At 42.2% G+C, this 17,500-nt stretch overlaps 1 protein-coding gene across 3 annotated transcripts in view; it reads right to left on the bottom strand.

Annotated features, from left to right (window-relative positions):
• LOC138004354 (uncharacterized) overlaps nucleotides 1-17,500 on the bottom strand; it is a 23,831-nt gene that overhangs the window by 3,473 nt on the left and 2,858 nt on the right. The window contains exons 2-7 of one of the 3 annotated variants that reach the window (XM_068850845.1): nucleotides 15,450-15,556; nucleotides 6,539-7,140; nucleotides 6,225-6,329; nucleotides 5,842-5,967; nucleotides 3,541-3,900; nucleotides 1-3,176 (exon numbers count right to left, since the gene is read on the bottom strand). The exon at nucleotides 1-3,176 is cut by the window's left edge and continues 3,473 nt beyond it. In XM_068850845.1, the coding sequence (XP_068706946.1) occupies nucleotides 1,435-3,176; nucleotides 3,541-3,900; nucleotides 5,842-5,967; nucleotides 6,225-6,329; nucleotides 6,539-7,109 (2,904 nt within the window). In that variant the 5' untranslated portion in view covers nucleotides 7,110-7,140; nucleotides 15,450-15,556 and the 3' untranslated portion in view covers nucleotides 1-1,434. Of the gene's footprint in view, nucleotides 3,177-3,540; nucleotides 3,901-5,841; nucleotides 5,968-6,224; nucleotides 6,330-6,538; nucleotides 7,141-12,855; nucleotides 12,881-15,449; nucleotides 15,557-17,500 lie in introns of those variants that run through there. The other 2 variants (XM_068850847.1, XM_068850846.1) reach the window with 2 other exon arrangements.

The raw sequence follows: 17,500 nt of genomic DNA, 5'->3' as shown, positions 1-17,500 counted from the left end.
TCTTGCCGACATTTTGTTCTCATATGATCACATATTCAGACTTCCTTCACGGTAGTGATTCCTTTTCTTCTGGGCTTTTGAACTATTAAGGCCGGGACACACTAGACGATAGGTCGCTGTGACAGGTCGCGGGGACAAGTCGCCGCAACAATTCGCCTCATGTGACACGGTTAATTGTGTGAAAATCATTGTCGCTGCGATCAGTTGCACGAATTCAAACCAGTTTGAATTTGTGCGACTGATCGCAGCGACAAAATTAGCGAAAGCAGCGTTGCCGTACCGTCCGCACACTTCCGGCAACAAGTCGCTGCGACCAAATATAAATGAAGCAATGAGAGAGCGTCATATGGTCCCCCATATTGAATCAGAAAACTTGTTCACATTCCCCCTCATACGAGATCACCGCGCGTGAACCGAACAGGCGTCGTGTCGCAGCGACTTGTCGCCTAGTGTGTCTCGGCCTTTTCTGAGTTTGAGAAGAGAGTCTTCAAGCTCATCTGCTCCTTAGAATCAGACTTCGGGCCGCTTTCCTGTGCCTCATTTTATGGAGAGCTTTAACAACGAGGCCGGTTCAGAATAGAAATTCGCATTATTGTGATCACCTCACGATTACTTCAACTCTTACAATGTGTAAAATGTGTCTATTATCCAAGATTGAATCTGGCATGAACGGCATTCAAGTTTGAGGACAAAAAATGTTTTTAGCGTGTTCTTCGCAAGGCGCCAATTTTGGTCACTTGACGTTATTAGGGAGCTTAAGCATGGAAGACGACGACGGCTACGAAAATGTTATATTCTCATCTGAAATTGTACCTTGGCATTACTCTAATCACTTCGCGATTATTCCAAGTCATTCGGTATAACAAATATATATCAATCATCCAGAAATTAAACTGGTATGAACGGCGTGGAAGTTTCGAGAGAAAACTGAAATTTATCGTCGGGTGCTCACGTCCACCACATAACCAAATAACCACAAATTTAGCAATATCACATAGTTGTTTAGCCGAGAAAGGCAAAGAGATGTTCCAAAACTGTATATAACGCACGTGCAGAGCTTGCGGAGCAATTGTTTTCCCTCATAAATACTATTGTTTTGTAACGTTCTCGTTCTTTGAAGTCGTCGATGTTTCGCAGAGGACGGCAAAGAAATGTACCAAAATGTAAACCGCGAGTGCGGAACGGTTGATTTTTTCTCATTAAAGCGGTTGGTGTTGTGGCGTCCCCGTTCCCGTTGCTCTCCTCGTTGCTATGGCTCTCCGTCCTAACCATCCAGAGAGGGACTGGTAGCCTGACTACAAGGAGTGAAACCTCTAAGAATCAATCTAACTTAAACACACCTACATTAACAGTTCCAACTGAAAATTACAAGGAGTTATGATCTAGTTTCAGGGAGACACATTTTCTTCCTTGCAATTGTTTTTTTCAGGTCACTCAACTGTTCAATTCTGATACCAATCGCAAGGTATGAAGGTTACCTTCTGAGATTTCTGATGAAAGGGCATCAAGAACGACTTCTAAGGGTGATGCTATGGCATATATTTTATAAGAATTTTCATGCATAGCAAAAAGTATGCCAAAGCCACGAAGGCCACGACTCTCACGGCGTTTTTCGAAGATCACCGCTCCCGAATCCCCTTCATGAACAAAGTGTCTTTTTGCGTCAATGAACAAGCAGCTCTTGCGCCATACGCGCTCGCAAACGACATTACTAAACATTTTCTTGCAGGTCATCCCGTGAATTGGTTCCATTTGTGATTGACTTGTTTGCCGTGTGTCACTTTCTGGACAAGCGGTGTGTGGTAGTCTGATATTAAATGTTGCATCTGATTGTGCCTCGAACATAGGAGGCGCCAAAAACCCTGGCGCATCTACGGAGGCACAAACAACATGGCCGTTTTCGGTGTACCCTGTTATTCTGCCACTCTTGCACAGGAGTTCAGCATTCATGATATCTTTTACTGGGCAACATTCACCATTGGGACGAACTCCTCTTCCAATAACTTGAACGATTTTGGATTCTTTTAAACGTTCCACTTCGTCGTCAGTCAACTTGGCAATGGCAGCATCAACGAAATACTCTTTGTCATTCGTCCATTTGAAATTACATCTCAACCCTTTAGTGTAACTACCCACAACCCTTGGTTCTTCCAAACCCCCCTTGAAGGCCTCTTCATGGTACTCCGCTTTCTTCAGTATCCACTGTAAACATCTTTCGGAATTTAGATTTGCTTCCTTTAGTTTCCTCAGCCTGTTGAACTTCTCCCGCATTTCAGGTTTTTGGAGATTTTCAGCCCCAGAAATCTCAGTCTCCTCATTGCCGGGTCCAGTAATTTCGTCTATCCAATGGGCGTATTCACATAAGTGGTACCTTAGATAGTTTAAATGGTCATCCAATCCAGGGTGAACAATCTCATTTTGAACAATGGGCCCATGTTTCATCACGTGATCACACGACAGTGCATACAAGCCACCAACTCCATCCTCCACAATAGCACCTAAGGTCCCACAACCTCCCTCACCCTTCACGCCTATGCTTGCTCCCAAACAAACCACGTCGTTCTGTTTTTGTGCCTGATTCGGAGTCCAGATGTCTCGAGTTTTATACCAAAACCCGTCTACCACGTCCACCGGGTAAGGTCCAAGAAAAGGTTCGAACTTGGATTCGCCAATAGGAATGAAACCTTTTCCTAGAACATAAATTCTTATACACGGTTCACGTGTCTGCTGTGAGTTTGTCACTTTAAAAGAGGCCTGCACAGATGTGACGTTTCGATGTTTGTCAAACTTACTTAGATTTTCGTTTATTACCTCGTTGATTGCATCGACTTGATACGCCTCCAGTGCAAGTTCGTGGGATTCACCACAAACGTACCCAAGAGGTCTAACATTCAGTACATTGACTGCGTTGTTATATAGATCTAACCACCTTAGTTCCACCTTCATCTTTGCAAAGCATTCTTGGGCGGCTACTTTTAAGCTCTCGAGTGCACCAGACTCGCCACTGAAAACGTAGAAACGAATCACCACCTGATCGTTTTCTTTGTAGGGCAACACACGCACGCATTCCTCGTGCTCAGCTTCAAATTTCATGCTTGCTTCAACAATCTCTACTTCTTCACCTTTCGGTGGGGAGTCGGTATCAGGTCGATATCCATGGGTAACACCATCGCTTCCTTAATGCAAGAAGATAACAAAGAAAAAAAGAGAATTGTCCTAAAAATTTGGTTACTTTGTGCAAGTTGAGCAAAGTGGAATAATCGTGGAAGAATTTGGGCAAACACTAGACTTGCAATTTTAAATGCTCGGGCTAATGATCCTAAATATATATTTTTTGTTCTGCTTCTGATCAAATCTGTTTTGAGTAAGGATCACTTCAGCAATTTCCCTGGAAATAAAAAAAATCAGGGTCTCCTTAACCTTAAATATATCATTCATAATTAAACCTCTTTTAGCGGTATTTGCTAATTGTCCATTTCAGATCTCAGAGAAACTGTTCCTTTGTCTTTTTCCTGCCTGTTTCCACCCCTAAGAACTCACCTTCCTCTGCACAACTCTTCACCAAACTATCCAACTCATCCCGTTTGCCCATGATGCGGTCTCCAGCATCTTTCCAGTGCTTCAGAAGCTCCATGAGAGGTTTCATTTTATCAATGTCATCTTCATACCTAACCCGTTCTAATTGCCCCAGTGTGTCTTGAATCTGTTTCCAGTGGAAACTGAACATTGAATCAATAACAAATGATCCTTCGGCAAGCCCGATGACAGGCTTTGCGCACTCCTTATGCTCATTATCTTCAGTATTCTCCATAGCTGTCTGTAGGAAGTCTGTATCAGCTCGATGTTCATGGGCCACGATGCCAAGTGCGTACTCATTCTCCACAGCCACGCGTCCTTGAACTAAATTACAAAGGCAATATCTGGTTAATCTTGTTACTGATGCAGTGCGGCCTAGATACAATAGGGAGCTTAAGGAACGAAGGGGTAATTTCTAAAGAAACTGTGGTGCTGCGTCGGTGGGGAAGTAGTATACAAAAATTTGGTTTATCAACGGATATGATAATGTAAATTGGCCACCGTACAGAGATTCTAAGGAACGACCACGAGAACGTCACAAATTTGCATATTTAGTGGGCAAAAACAATAGCACGTGCATTTTTCACTTTTGTCCATTTCTTTGCCGTCGTCTGCTAAACAACAACGTGAAATTTGAAGTTTTATGACGAACATCAGCACTTGAGGATGGATAAATTTTCATTTTTTCCCCTCAATTAAGCGCCGTTCCGACCAGTGTCACTTTTGAGGAACTGCCACACCCTTATCATATTAAAACGGTTGAAATAGTCACGAAGTGATTACAACAACGTGAATTTATATTTTGACGTTCTCTTTGCTGTCGCTGTGGTCCTTGCTTAAGCTCCCTAATCTTAAATCTGGGAATGCGACGTTGTTGGTGCCAGCAAGCGCAAGGTACCTGCCAACGCATGGCGATCGAGCCTTTCAATCAACAGCTCCGAAACTGTGAAACAACATTCCCGCAGAGAACAGAAACACTGACAGCCTGACATCTTTTAAAAGAGCTCTCAAAAGTTACCTTTTTGTTGAATTAGCCTTTAAATGACCTGATTATTAGCAGCAATGTTATCATTTAGACATTCTTAATCTCTAAATTTATTAATTCACTTAATTTCATCAATTATTGTAATGTGCATATGAACATATTTGTATGGTGTACGTGACATAGAACGGTTTGAAATTGAGTGTTGTAACACCAATACCAAAGTAATTACTCCGACCAATCACATCAGTTGCAAACAGCGCAATGAAGCAATCAAAATTCGCAGCAATTCCGTGTAACTTGCTGGTTTTGTTTTTCCCCTTTCATTGGTTAATAAACTGTTGCAAGATTTTAAAGCCAATCACTGCCACGAACATGGACTAAGTGAAATTTAGTATCAAGTTTTTAAGTAGTTTTTGTGCCAAAAAATTAAGCTTGTGACGTCATGATATTATTAGATTTCCGAAAAAAGATAGTTTTTTTGGTATAGTTTTTGTCAGTTGTGCTTCTTGTTCGCTACGATCGATTTATCGAGATGTGAGACAGTATTTAAACGAGAAACGATCGTGTACATTACTTCGAGCATCATTGTCAACAATTCGAAATTCAATGGTATTTCGCTTCAACGATTTATGAAAGCATCATTTGTTCGAGTTAAATATTGTGTGATTATCTTAGTGCAGCATGCACGACAATCGTTAAGTCTAGCAATCGTAATCACGCAATAGACCTTTTTCGCTGGTACATTTTGTTTTCCCAATACAGATCATGTGATAATACTCAGGAGGTTTGGTCCGTTGTTTTGTTCATCGAAAAAAATGCATGCAATCATGAATATGTCTGAATGCACTCTTTGTAATGAACAAAACAAAGGACCAAACCTCCTGAGTATTAATTATCACAAGATCTGTATTGGGAAACAAATGCACAAGCGAAAAAGATCTCTTACTTTCAAAAGTCATTTGAAAACCGCTCCATAAGTACTATGTGTTAATTATTATGAATTAACACTAATTTACCATCATCATCATCATCATTATTATTATTATTTGTAAATAGTTTTGAATTTTATAACTTTCAACCACTTTTTGTGAATCGACTGTTATTTAAGAAATAGAAAACATGTACCGTGTTTCTATCGAGTTATAGATACACGAGTGAAAGTTTGGGAGAACGAGAAATGCTGTGGGAACACGAGCCGCAGGCGAGTGTTTCCTCAGCTGTGTTTCCACAGCTGGCATAAATTTTACTACACGCACTAGCTGTTACCAAAACGTACTAACTTTTTGTGTCTTCCTTATTTGGGTCATCTCCTTCCTTCAACTCACTTATCGGAGACTCAGTTTGACTTGTGATGTCTTGAATCTGCTGGGTGGAGCGGCCAAGTGCTGTAATGGCATCAAGTACGACTGAAACGACATTTGCGAGCTATTAGCTGACACTTGCTTACACAATCTAGTGTAAAATTATAAACAGGTGGTATTTTAACCTTGCAAAGACCTTCTCACACTGTGGCAATGTAAACAAACACTGGCAACGTTTTGTGCAACGTTCTTTTTACACCTTGTTGGTGTTGGCTGTATTTTTCCATCTGTCAGTGTTGTTGAAAAAGTGAATAAATATGGTGTAAATTTTACTTCACTGCCAGTTACCAAAACATACTAACTTTTCATTTCTTCATTATGTGGGTGATGTCCTTCCTCCAACTCGTTTATCACAAACGCATGTAGATCTGTGCTTAATGAAATCTCCTGGGTGAAGAGGCCAAGTGCTGAAAAGGCATCAAGTACGTCAGAAACGACATTTGGAAGCTATTAGCTGACACGTGCATGCTTACACAATCCAGTATAAAATTAAAAACAGGTGGTGTTTTAACCTTGCACACTGTGGCAATGTAAACAATCACTGACAAGGTGTTGTGCAACGTTCTCTTTACACCTTGTCGGTGTACTACACTAGCTGTAACCAAAACATACTAACCGCTTTTTGTGTCTTCCTTATTTGGGTCATCTCCTTCCTTCAACTCGCTTATCAGAGACTTAGTTTGATTTGTGATTTCTTGAATCTGCTGGGTGGGCAGGCCAAGTGCTGTAAAAGCATCAAGGACGCCAGAAACGGAAGCATAAAGTTCTGAGTATGACATTTTATGACCTGTCACGGCTGATAGACCCACTAAAACTTTTATACGGATGCTCCTCAACTTGTCTATACTTTTCTTGACCTCTGGATTCAGGTTGTCCCCAATACATTTAGAGTGCAGAATACTATATAACAGCGTAGGTGCATCCCACTGATTGCTATCTCCATGGATCACGGTAGCTAAAAATTGAGCATTTCTTGAAACACATGGCAAAACATGGAGCCTCAACTTGGACTCCTGCCTTAAGAAGTCCTGTCCATTCTTGGGTTGATCTTTCCATTCCCCGAGAGTATCCTTGTAACGGTTGTCCCATTCCTGTTTGAAGATAGTTCGAAGACCTGCTGATATTATATCATTGGTGACAAAGGTAATCATGGAGTAGAAATCAGCAAATGACAGTGGTGCATCCATATCCAGCAAGGCTCAAACTTCAATTAAACCTCTGTCAGAAATTAAAAGTCATAATTAGAACAGCTTTTTGTGTAATTCAGTTGCGCAGTCACAAGAGGAGGAGGGTGTGGGGGGGGGGGGGGGAGGGCGCCGGAAGCAGAGGCATGTGTCATACAAACCACGAGAATAATCATGCACTGAAATGAAGTTGAAGCAAATTAAAATAGCATAAACATTTCAGAATATCAGCTGGCCGAGATTATTTTTCCTTAACTGTTAGACAGAGTGCACAAGGGGACCACAGCGGGGACGCGGGTGCAAAAAACGGAACTAAGTGTGCGTGCTAAATGTGGAGCTGTCTCTGGAATTGCTTCAACTACTAGTAGTTTCCTTCTGCCATTAGTAATTTGAAACGATAAGTCTTTAAAACGGACAATGGAAACCATGAACCAGCTAATCAAACCCCAAGAAGTGAAGTGTGTTTTTAATTAAACGTTTACGTGAAAGCAAAGCATCTGTGTTAAGGCGGCCCCGCATGATTATTCACTGTTCATTCGGCGCGCGCTAGTTTCCACTATCCAAAGGACTTTTAGCATTGCTCTCTCAAGTCTGCGGCCGAAATAAACTTGTAAAAGACAGAACTACTCTTTTCAACCATCACTGTTAAATTAACGGGGTTTTGCCTAGCATTAGAACCCTCTAAAGATAAGTTGTTTACAGTGTTTATTTTGCTTTTCCTTTGATTTTCTTCCATTTCCTTCGGTGAAAATGTTCTAAACTTTGACATTACATGACATTTGTCAAGAAGAATCTTCTGAAGGCCAATAGGGGTTATAAAGGTAGTTTCATCGGTTTTAGCGACTTTGTGTTTTTTAGCTCCACTTAAAAGATTGTCTTACAAAATTTCTTGATGAATTTGATACCCCATAATGTACCGTTCCTCAAGTCCTTTTGCCGACCTTTAGCGTCCTTACACATCCCTAGCCGTCCTTTAGCGTCCTTACTTATCCCTAGCAGTCCTTTAGCGTCCTTACACATCCCTAGCCGTCCTTTAGCGTCCTTACACATCCCTAGCCGTCCTTTAGCGTCCTTACACATCCCTAGCAGTCCTTTAGCGTCCTTACACATCCCTAGCCGTCCTTTAGCGTCCTTACACATCCCTAGCCGTCCTTTAGCGTTCTTACACATCCCTAGCCGTCCTTAAGCGTCCTTTAGCATGCCTAGCCATCCTTTAGCGTCCTTACACATTCCTAGCCGTCCTTTAGCGTCCTTTCATATCCTTAAGCGTCCTCTGACGTCCTTTAGCGTCCTTACACATCCGTAGCAGTCCTTTAGCGTCCTTACACATCCCTAGCAGTCCTTTAGCGTCCTTACACATCTCTAGCCGTCCTTAAGCGTTCTTACACATCCCTAGCCGTCCTTTAGCGTCCTTACACATCCCTAGCCGTCCTTTAGCGTCCTTTAGCATCCCTAGCCATCCTTTAGCGTCCTTACACATCCCTAGCCATCCTTTAGCGTCCTTACACATCCTTAGCCGTCCTTGAGCGTCCTTACACATCCCTAGCAGTCCTGTAGCGACGTTACACATCCCTAGCCATCCTTTAGCGTCCTTATACATCCCTAGCCATCCTTTAGCGTCCTTACACATCCCTAGCCATCCTTTAGCGTCCTTACTTATCCCTAGCCGTCCTTTAGCGTCCTTACACATCCCTAGCCATCCTTTAGCGTCCTTACTTATCCCTAGCCGTCCTTTAGCGTCCTTATACATCCCTAGCCATCCTTTAGCGTCCTTATACATCCCTAGCCATCCTTTAGCGTCCTTACACATCCCTAGCCATCCTTTAGCGTCCTTACCCGTCCCTAGCCGTCCTTTAGCGTCCTTATACATCCCTAGCCATCCTTTAGCGTCCTTACACATCCCTAGCCATCCTTTAGCGTCCTTACCCGTCCCTAGCCGTCCTTTAGCGTCCTTATACATCCCTAGCCGTCCTTTAGCGTCCTTACACATCCCTAGCCATCCTTTAGCGTCCTTACACATCCCTAGCCGTCCTTTAGCGTCCTTACTTATCCCTAGCCATCCTTTAGCGTCCTTATACATCCCTAGCAGTCCTTTAGCGTCCTTATAGATCCCTAGCCGTCGTTTAGCGTCCTCACACATCCCTAGCCATCCTTTAGCGTTTTCACACATCCCTAGCCCTCCTTTAGCGTCCTTACACATCCCTAACCGTCAACAGGTCAAGTGCCGACAAATTTATGCTCCAGAGCAGGTCAATCAGATCAACTGTTTTGTTGTTACATTGTGCCGTCCAAGTGTTGATGAAATCTTGTATGTGTAACACCCGTTGCAAAATGTAGACTGGGAATGGTTCTTTTTTTACTTCTTCAACGGAATTAGCTTTAGCAAACACTGTTTGTGTACTTGGCTGGAGTTCTATTTCCGTGGCAGTTCCAAGATCTGGACACGGTGGTGTCCACAGTGAACCTACAGCCGTCATATGAGATTGAATTATAGGTGTTTGAGTTTGTAATGTCTCTAATCTGATTGGCACGACCGGAATTGTTCTTTCATTAAGCAATCTTTTCAGTCTGCGTTTACAATTCCATGCGTACAACGCAGAAGCCATCACCGCCACGGCCAGCTCAGGTCCAGTTTTTGATACTCCGCACAGTAGAGATCGATTGATGTTCCTTCTTTAGTCTTTCGTTTATTTCAGTCCCACAGCCAACCGGTATATCAGAAAGACAACCCTTTCTTATGTGCTTGCGCAAGTTTTCAATTTGATCGACAGTTTCCTTTCATAAAGACGAAGCGTAAAACCACACCTCTGCTGCACGATAATAGGAAATTCTTTAGCTAGCGTTATGGATGTCTAACGACGCTAAAAGACGTTTAAGGATGTGTAAGGATGCTAAAAGACGGTTAGGGATGTCCAAGGACGCTAAAGGACTGCTAGGGATGAGTATGGACGCTAAAGGATGGCTAGGGATGTAAAAGGACGCTAAACGACTGCTAGGGATGCGTAAGGACGCTAAGAGACTCCTATGGATGTGTATGGACGCTAAAAGACTGCTAGGGATGTGTAAGGACGCTAAAGGACGGCTAGGGATGTGTAAGGACGATAAAGGACTGCTAGGAATGTGTAAGGACGCTAAAGGACTGCTAGGGATGTGTAAGGTCGCTAAAGGACGGCTAGGGATGTGTAAGGACGCTAAAGGACTGCTAAGGATGCGTATATATGGACACTAAAGGACGGCTAGGGAGGTGTAAGGACGCTAAAGGACTGCTAGGGATGTGTAAGGACGCTAAAGGACGGCTAGGGATGTGTAAGGACGCTAAAGGACGGCTAGGGATGTGTAAGGACGATAAAGGACTGCTAGGGATGTGTAAGGTCGCTAAAGGACGGCTAGGGATGTGTAAGGACGCTAAAGGACTGCTAGGGATGTGTAACGACGCTAAAGGACGGCTAGGGATGTGTAAGGACGCTAAAGGATGGGTAGGGATGTGTAAGGTCGCTAAAGGATGCTTAAGGACGGCTAGGGATGTGTAAGGACGCTAAAGGACGGCTAGGGATGTGTAAGGACGCTAAAGGACTGCTAGGGATGCGTAAGGACGCTAAAGGAGTGCTAGAGATGTGTAAGGACGCTAAAGGACATCTAGGGATGTGTAAGGACGCTAAAGGACTGCTAGGGATTTGTAAGGACGCTAAAGGACGGCTAGGGATTTGTAAGGACGCTAAAGGACGGCTAGGGATGTGTAAGGACGATAAAGGACTGCTAGGGATGTGTAAGGTCGCTAAAGGACGGCTAGGGATGTGTAAGGACGCTAAAGGACTGCTAGGGATGTGTAACGACGCTAAAGGACGGCTAGGGATGTGTAAGGACGCTAAAGGATGGGTAGGGATGTGTAAGGTCGCTAAAGGATGCTTAAGGACGGCTAGGGATGTGTAAGGACGCTAAAGGACGGCTAGGGATGTGTAAGGACGCTAAAGGACTGCTAGGGATGCGTAAGGACGCTAAAGGAGTGCTAGAGATGTGTAAGGACGCTAAAGGACATCTAGGGATGTGTAAGGACGCTAAAGGACTGCTAGGGATTTGTAAGGACGCTAAAGGACGGCTAGGGATGTGTAAGGACGATAAAGGACTGCTAGGAATGTGTAAGGACGATAAAGGACTGCTAGGAATGTGTAAGGACGCTAAAGGACTGCTAGGGATGTGTAAGGACGCTAAAGGACTGCTAGGGATGCGTAAGGACGCTAAAGGAGTGCTAGAGATGTGTAAGGACGCTAAAGGACATCTAGGGATGTGTAAGGACGCTAAAGGACTGCTAGGGATTTGTAAGGACGCTAAAGGACGGCTAGGGATGTGTAAGGACGCTAAAGGACGGCTAGGGATGTGTAAGGACGATAAAGGACTGCTAGGGATGTGTGAGGACGATAAAGGACTGCTAGGAATGTGTAAGGACGCTAAAGGACTGCTAGGGATGTGTAAGGTCGCTAAAGGACGGCTAGGGATGTGTAAGGACGTTAAAGGACTGCTAGGGATTTGTAAGGACGCCAAAGGACGGCTAGGGATGTGTAAGGACGCTAAAGGACTGCTGGGGATGTGTAGGGACGCTAAAGGACTGCTAGGGATGTGTAAGGACGCCAAAGGACGGCTAGGGATGTGTAAGGACGCTAAAGGACGGCTAGGGATGTGTAAGGACGCTAAAGGACTGCTGGGGATGTGTAAGGACGCCAAAGGACGGCTAGGGATGTGTAAGGACGCTAAAGGACTGCTGGGGATGTGTAGGGACGCTAAAGGACGGCAAAGGACTTAAGGAACGGTACATTATAGGGTATCATCATATATAATGTACCTACCGTGTAAACAGTAATTACCGCTGTGCAAAATTTAAAGAAATTTCACCGAACAAAACTGGAGATATTTCACGCGAAAGTTTCGCATTTTTCGATCGCACAACATACGTCACTGAATAGCAATTCGCCAAGATCGCCATTTGAGCATGTGTGAAATTCCGAACCACATACATGCGCGCGCGTACCTCTGCTTGAGATCTAATGTTTACATGAGCGAAGAAATCGAATGAATTTGGAACAAGTGCTCAACCTCGAGCTTTTCGCAAAAAGGGACAAAGTGAGTATCTTCTTCGCTTGGTCTACAAATATGGGAATCCCCCTTCGGCGATTTTTGCTTGTTTTCCGTAGCAATCAAGACTCCAAGGACGGCTGTGTCCCTCGAAAGATGGGTTGTTAGAATCAGATAAGTCGTTCAAAACAGTGGGAAATGATTTTTTTTTAAACCTTCTGCTGGACTCCAACGAATTTGCAGCCTTCTTACGGATAGGTAAACATTTCGAAAAGATGATACGTCCACACAATTTTGACGAAAAAAGAGTTTGCAAAGTTGGGAAGCCATGTTTGTTTACTTTCCTCGTGGGAGAGACGCTCGTCGGTAGCGCGAACTTTAAAGCTCGCACCATCAGCCACTTTCTAGTAACCAGTTTGCGCACGATCAGGAAACTACAGGTATATGAAACCAACTTAAGAAAGCTCCCTAGAGTATTTACGAATATCCTCACTACAGGGCACGAGTTACAAAAGGAAACCTAATTAATTTCTCTCATAGTTTTTCCTGTAGAAAATTACCAATATGGGTACCGATATAATAAGGCTTATTTTTTGGGTGTCACTTTTTGGATTATAACCGTTACCATGGCAACATCACATCTTATGAATGCCAGCTATATTCCTATTTTTTGCCTACATACCTTGATAATATTTATACTTTCCTTTTGACAAGCAAGGGGTGCTTAGGACTGAAACAAGAGAAAAAACTGCAGAGATGGGTGGAGCACTTGAGTGAAGTATTAAACAGAGATGACCCAACGAGTCCTTTGGAGAAGGACGAGATAGAAGAATCAGAGGAGATTGGGGAAATAGATCTAGGAAGATGGCGATTACAAGAGGTTAAGGCTGCATAGAAGGGGACAAAGCCGGGGAAAGCGGCTGGAGTAGACGAGGTGTGTATGAAATTCTTGAGAGCTGAAGATCATGGTGGATGGCAAAGAAGTGGATGACATTGAGGAGTTTACATACCTGGGAGCTATTGTGGACAAGGTGGGTGGTGGTAGCAAAGACATTTTGCACCGTCTACAGAAGGCAGGTGGCACATTCCAGAGACTAGGGAGGGTCTGGGCAGCTAGAGGAATCGAAAGGAGAACCAAGATACGCCTATTCAAGACTTTAGTTCAACCTGTACGACTATATGGCTGTGAAACTTGGAAAATCTGCAAGAACAATGAACGGAAACTAAATAGCTTCCAGTGCCAGTCCCTGAGACATGTAACGTGGGTTAAATGGCAGCAGAAAATGACAAAAAAAAAATGAGCAGGTGGTTCAGTTGGCTGAGATCAATGACATAAGTTGTGAGGTGTGACAAAGAAGGTGGAACTGGTTAGGTCACATACTAAGGAGAGAGGGTGAGAACAACTGCTTTACTGCATTAGGATGGACTCCTGAAGGCCGGAGAGTGAGAGGAAGACCAAAAACTACTTGGAGGAGGGAAGTCGCAAAAGAGTGAAACAAAGCTGGGTGGAAGAGCTGGAAAGTAGCCAAAGTGGTTGCACAAGACAGGGAGTCTTGGGCAGACAGTGTGGAGGCCTTACGCACCTACTGGTGCGATGAGACTTGATGATACTTTCCTTTGGTGAAATTTTTTATTCTTTGCCACATTATGGAAATGATATTGCCTGAACTTTTGAAGTGGTAAAAAGTCAAGCTCGTTCAGATGGTTTTGCCAATATTCTGTAATTTGTCCTTTTTCCAAATATTATCGATTAGCTCTGACAGATTTTAACTAATACAGGGTATTTGATATAGGAACTGTATGTGGTTAGAACTAAGCAAATTTTTGAAAAAAAAATTACTGAAGGGAACGCGAGAAAATTAGCAGTTAATGTCACAGATCCCGCGGGTATTTACATTTGAGACAAACTACAATAAACAAATGCTAGAGACAATGTTGGCATAAAAAGGGGGGAACACTGCTCCACGATCGGTGTGACAGACAACGCACGAGGTGAACTGCGCCAGATCAGACAAGTTGTAGGCCGGTAAAAGCCAAATAACGATATACAAGCCAAACTCTCCATAGCCCTATGAGCTCCAGCCAGCATCTTGCTATGATGGAAAGAGTGTAGGCGGTAGAAATAGCTCAAGCCAATCCAGATGAAGGATATATTAATTGTAAGCAGACAGTATTAAAGACAAGGATAAAGAAACTCAGTTCGAGTTGTTAGAATATAGGAGTCCATTCATGTCTCGTTTGCGCTGCATAATGTTTACGAAATAACGTGATATGTAGAGGATAGCTCTAACGATTCACACTCCATTAACAACATTTTACAACACTGTTGCAAAGATTTATAAATTTTCCAGATTTGGTCATGCAGACATCACAAAAATCAGAAAAACACATGCGATTCAGGCTTTACGCACCATACGGTAAAATTTAAGAATCCGATCCCACCAACGCGTCGGCCAACGCGTCGGCCAACGCGTCGGCCGACTGTCGGCCGACTGTCGGTCGACTGTCGGCCGACTGTCGGCCGACGCGTTGGCCGCTGTTTAAACTTATAACATACAAGATGCGTCGGTGGTGCGTCGGTGGTGCGTTGGTGGTGCGTCGGTGGCGTGTCGGTGACTCATTTGGGCCTTATTGAACTGTTGAAAACCTAAACGTACCTTTTTCAAACTGAACGGAACTGTCTTCGACGGAAAACTTTCACTACCATACTAGTGCACAGCTTGTGCACAGCCCTAAAACTCCAGGGAGCCTCCTTAAATATGAAAGATATGCAAGTTTTACAGCTCTCTCTGAGGATGGCACTTCTGCACTTCTACACTTCTATGTATAACTGGAATTCCGAAAGAGTGGTCTTTTACAATCTGAGGAGAAATCTGGAAGACCTGGGGGAAAAAATCCCCTCGAACCCACATACTAACTCTAACCTGGGACACAATGGGAGGCAAGTGTTCTAACCACTGCACTAACCCTGCTTCCCTAGGGGGCTAGCTCTGCACAATTCGAGCAGAAGAATACCCTTGGGTCATTATTTCCTGAGTAGCTTATTTCAGAAGGCAAGGAGGCAAAGCACAATAGCTGCTTTTGCCTCTACACACTCTGCAAGCTATGAAAACATCACACAGCATTGACTAATATACGCTACACAAGACTGAAGAAACAAAACTGAATGAGATTTACTGTTTATAAAAGTAATTCCGGAATTGCATAGTTTGGCTGCACTTCACAGTAAACGCTGTTTGTCCCTACAAGTAAGGTTACAAGTAGCAAGTCACTTACCCCTTATTGACTGTACTGCTGAAGAAAAATTATTGTCTATTTAAGTAGTTGAAAATCACTTCAAATTCAAAAAGAACCCTCCAACGAGAACCAGAAGCAAAGTTTTCCTGAAATAAATGACAAAACCACGTCAAACATCAGATAAATTCCAGCAATTCACAGAAGTATTGAATGGTCTCTGTTGCATTTTGGGCCTTTCTGTTCATTGCCATATTTGGGCATGGTCTCTGTTGCATTTTGGGCCTTTCTGTTCATTGTCATATTTGGGTATGCCCATATATGGAGAGCCTCGCGTAAAGTTTTCTGTGTTCACATATTAAATTGCTTCAGTTGTTGTGTTCAGCGTTCGTGTTTAACGTTCGTATGTTTCTTGTTCTCGAGTTGTTATCAGCTACAAAATAATAGTCTCTTCAGTGTAATCAGTAGAGAAAACAAACATGGTCCTTATAAAGAAGTACTTTTTGGCTTGTGTCAAGTCCACTGCTAAAATAATAATAAAATAATTATAAACTTATACTATAGAATAATTATATAAAGTAAATAATTATGCTTTATAATTATACTATTATGGTGGAACTATTATTCAAAATCAGGCTACATTGTATGCAAAGCATGACTGCATGTACAAATACTTTTGGAATCTGCATCATGCCTACCTCTAACCAGTTTTAAATTCTGCTCTTTACATTCAAGATTCAAGTGGGTATTTTCTTTGTACTAAATATGTAAAGCAAACAAATTTTGCTTCAAGCCAAGCTAAATGGCATAAGAAAGGTATACATGATTTCAAGGATAATTTTAACAATGAAATTATATTTTTCAGTTAGGTATTCCTGAACGATATTATCACAAAACCCTCAAAATTCAATTCAAACATCAGAAGTTGGTATGAGCAATTTGATTACCAGTACCTATTTTCATCTTGTATAACTTAACTTGGGTGTAAGGCCTGATGCATCTTTCCTTTACCTATGACAGTACTTTATTAAGCTGCAGCAAGTATGTCCTCAAAAAATCCACACAATCTTAATCAGAGTGCTAGATGTCTTTGTGAGATATTTGAGAAGGGTGAATTGTTGTTTTTTCATTTAAAGTCCAAGTACCAATATTTGGTGATTTTGATTACGTATGAATTACTATTGATCGCATCACAATTTTGTCCCAGGACACAGTTACTGCCACTGACTATCTGTGGTAATCAGACCAGAGCCTCTGTGTTGGATACAAATATTGGTGTGATTTTTGATTCTCAAATGGCTTTTGAGTGTGAAGTGTCTTGTGTACGTAAGGCAATTTTTTTCACATCATTTTGTAATGTACCTCGTATAAGAAGGTATTTCAGCATGGAGAGTGCCAAGATTTTGGTCTGTGCATTTGTCACATGTAGGTTGGATAATGAGAATGCATTATTTATTGTACGGACTTCAAAAATATCTAACTGCAAAACTTTAAGCTGTTTTGAACTGTACTCCCCATCTAATTTTGAGCGAACAGAAGTATGATTATATAACTCAAGCTCGAGCTTCACTAGCTCCCTGTTACTAAGATCCTATTATTGACATTTAAGGTACTTAATGGACTTGCGCCAATGTATATAACTGATTTGCTGGACAGATCTTTGGAACAACAACGCTTTGGAACAGTCTACCTGATCATTTAAGACCTACAGTGGACCTCTCTTCTTCTAAGCATGATCTTAAGGCTTACTTATTTAGCCAGTCTTTTTATGAGCCATTTCATCATCTTTTACCCTCTAATGTGTTTGTTTGCCCTAGTATTTTAGCTGCATTTTGTTTAGTTAGAATCCAAACTTGATGTGCAGTGCCTTAGAGCTTTGGGATTATGTGCACTATATCAAGTCTTTTATTATTGCATAAATATTATAGTTATTAATAGAAATATTATTGTAGTTATTATAATAAATATTATTATCATTACAGTTATTATATTATACAAAAACTTTACTTCAACTATCAAAACAATAATTAGTAAATATTTACAATTTTAAACTATATATCGAAATTATTCACAAATTTTAAAAACTAAATTAT

Source organism: Montipora foliosa, chromosome 5 (assembly GCF_036669935.1).
Source record: "Montipora foliosa isolate CH-2021 chromosome 5, ASM3666993v2, whole genome shotgun sequence".
Classification (NCBI taxonomy): Eukaryota; Metazoa; Cnidaria; class Anthozoa; order Scleractinia; family Acroporidae; genus Montipora; species Montipora foliosa.
Note: the sequence above shows the minus strand (reverse complement) of the source record. Positions and strands in the feature narration are given on the sequence as shown.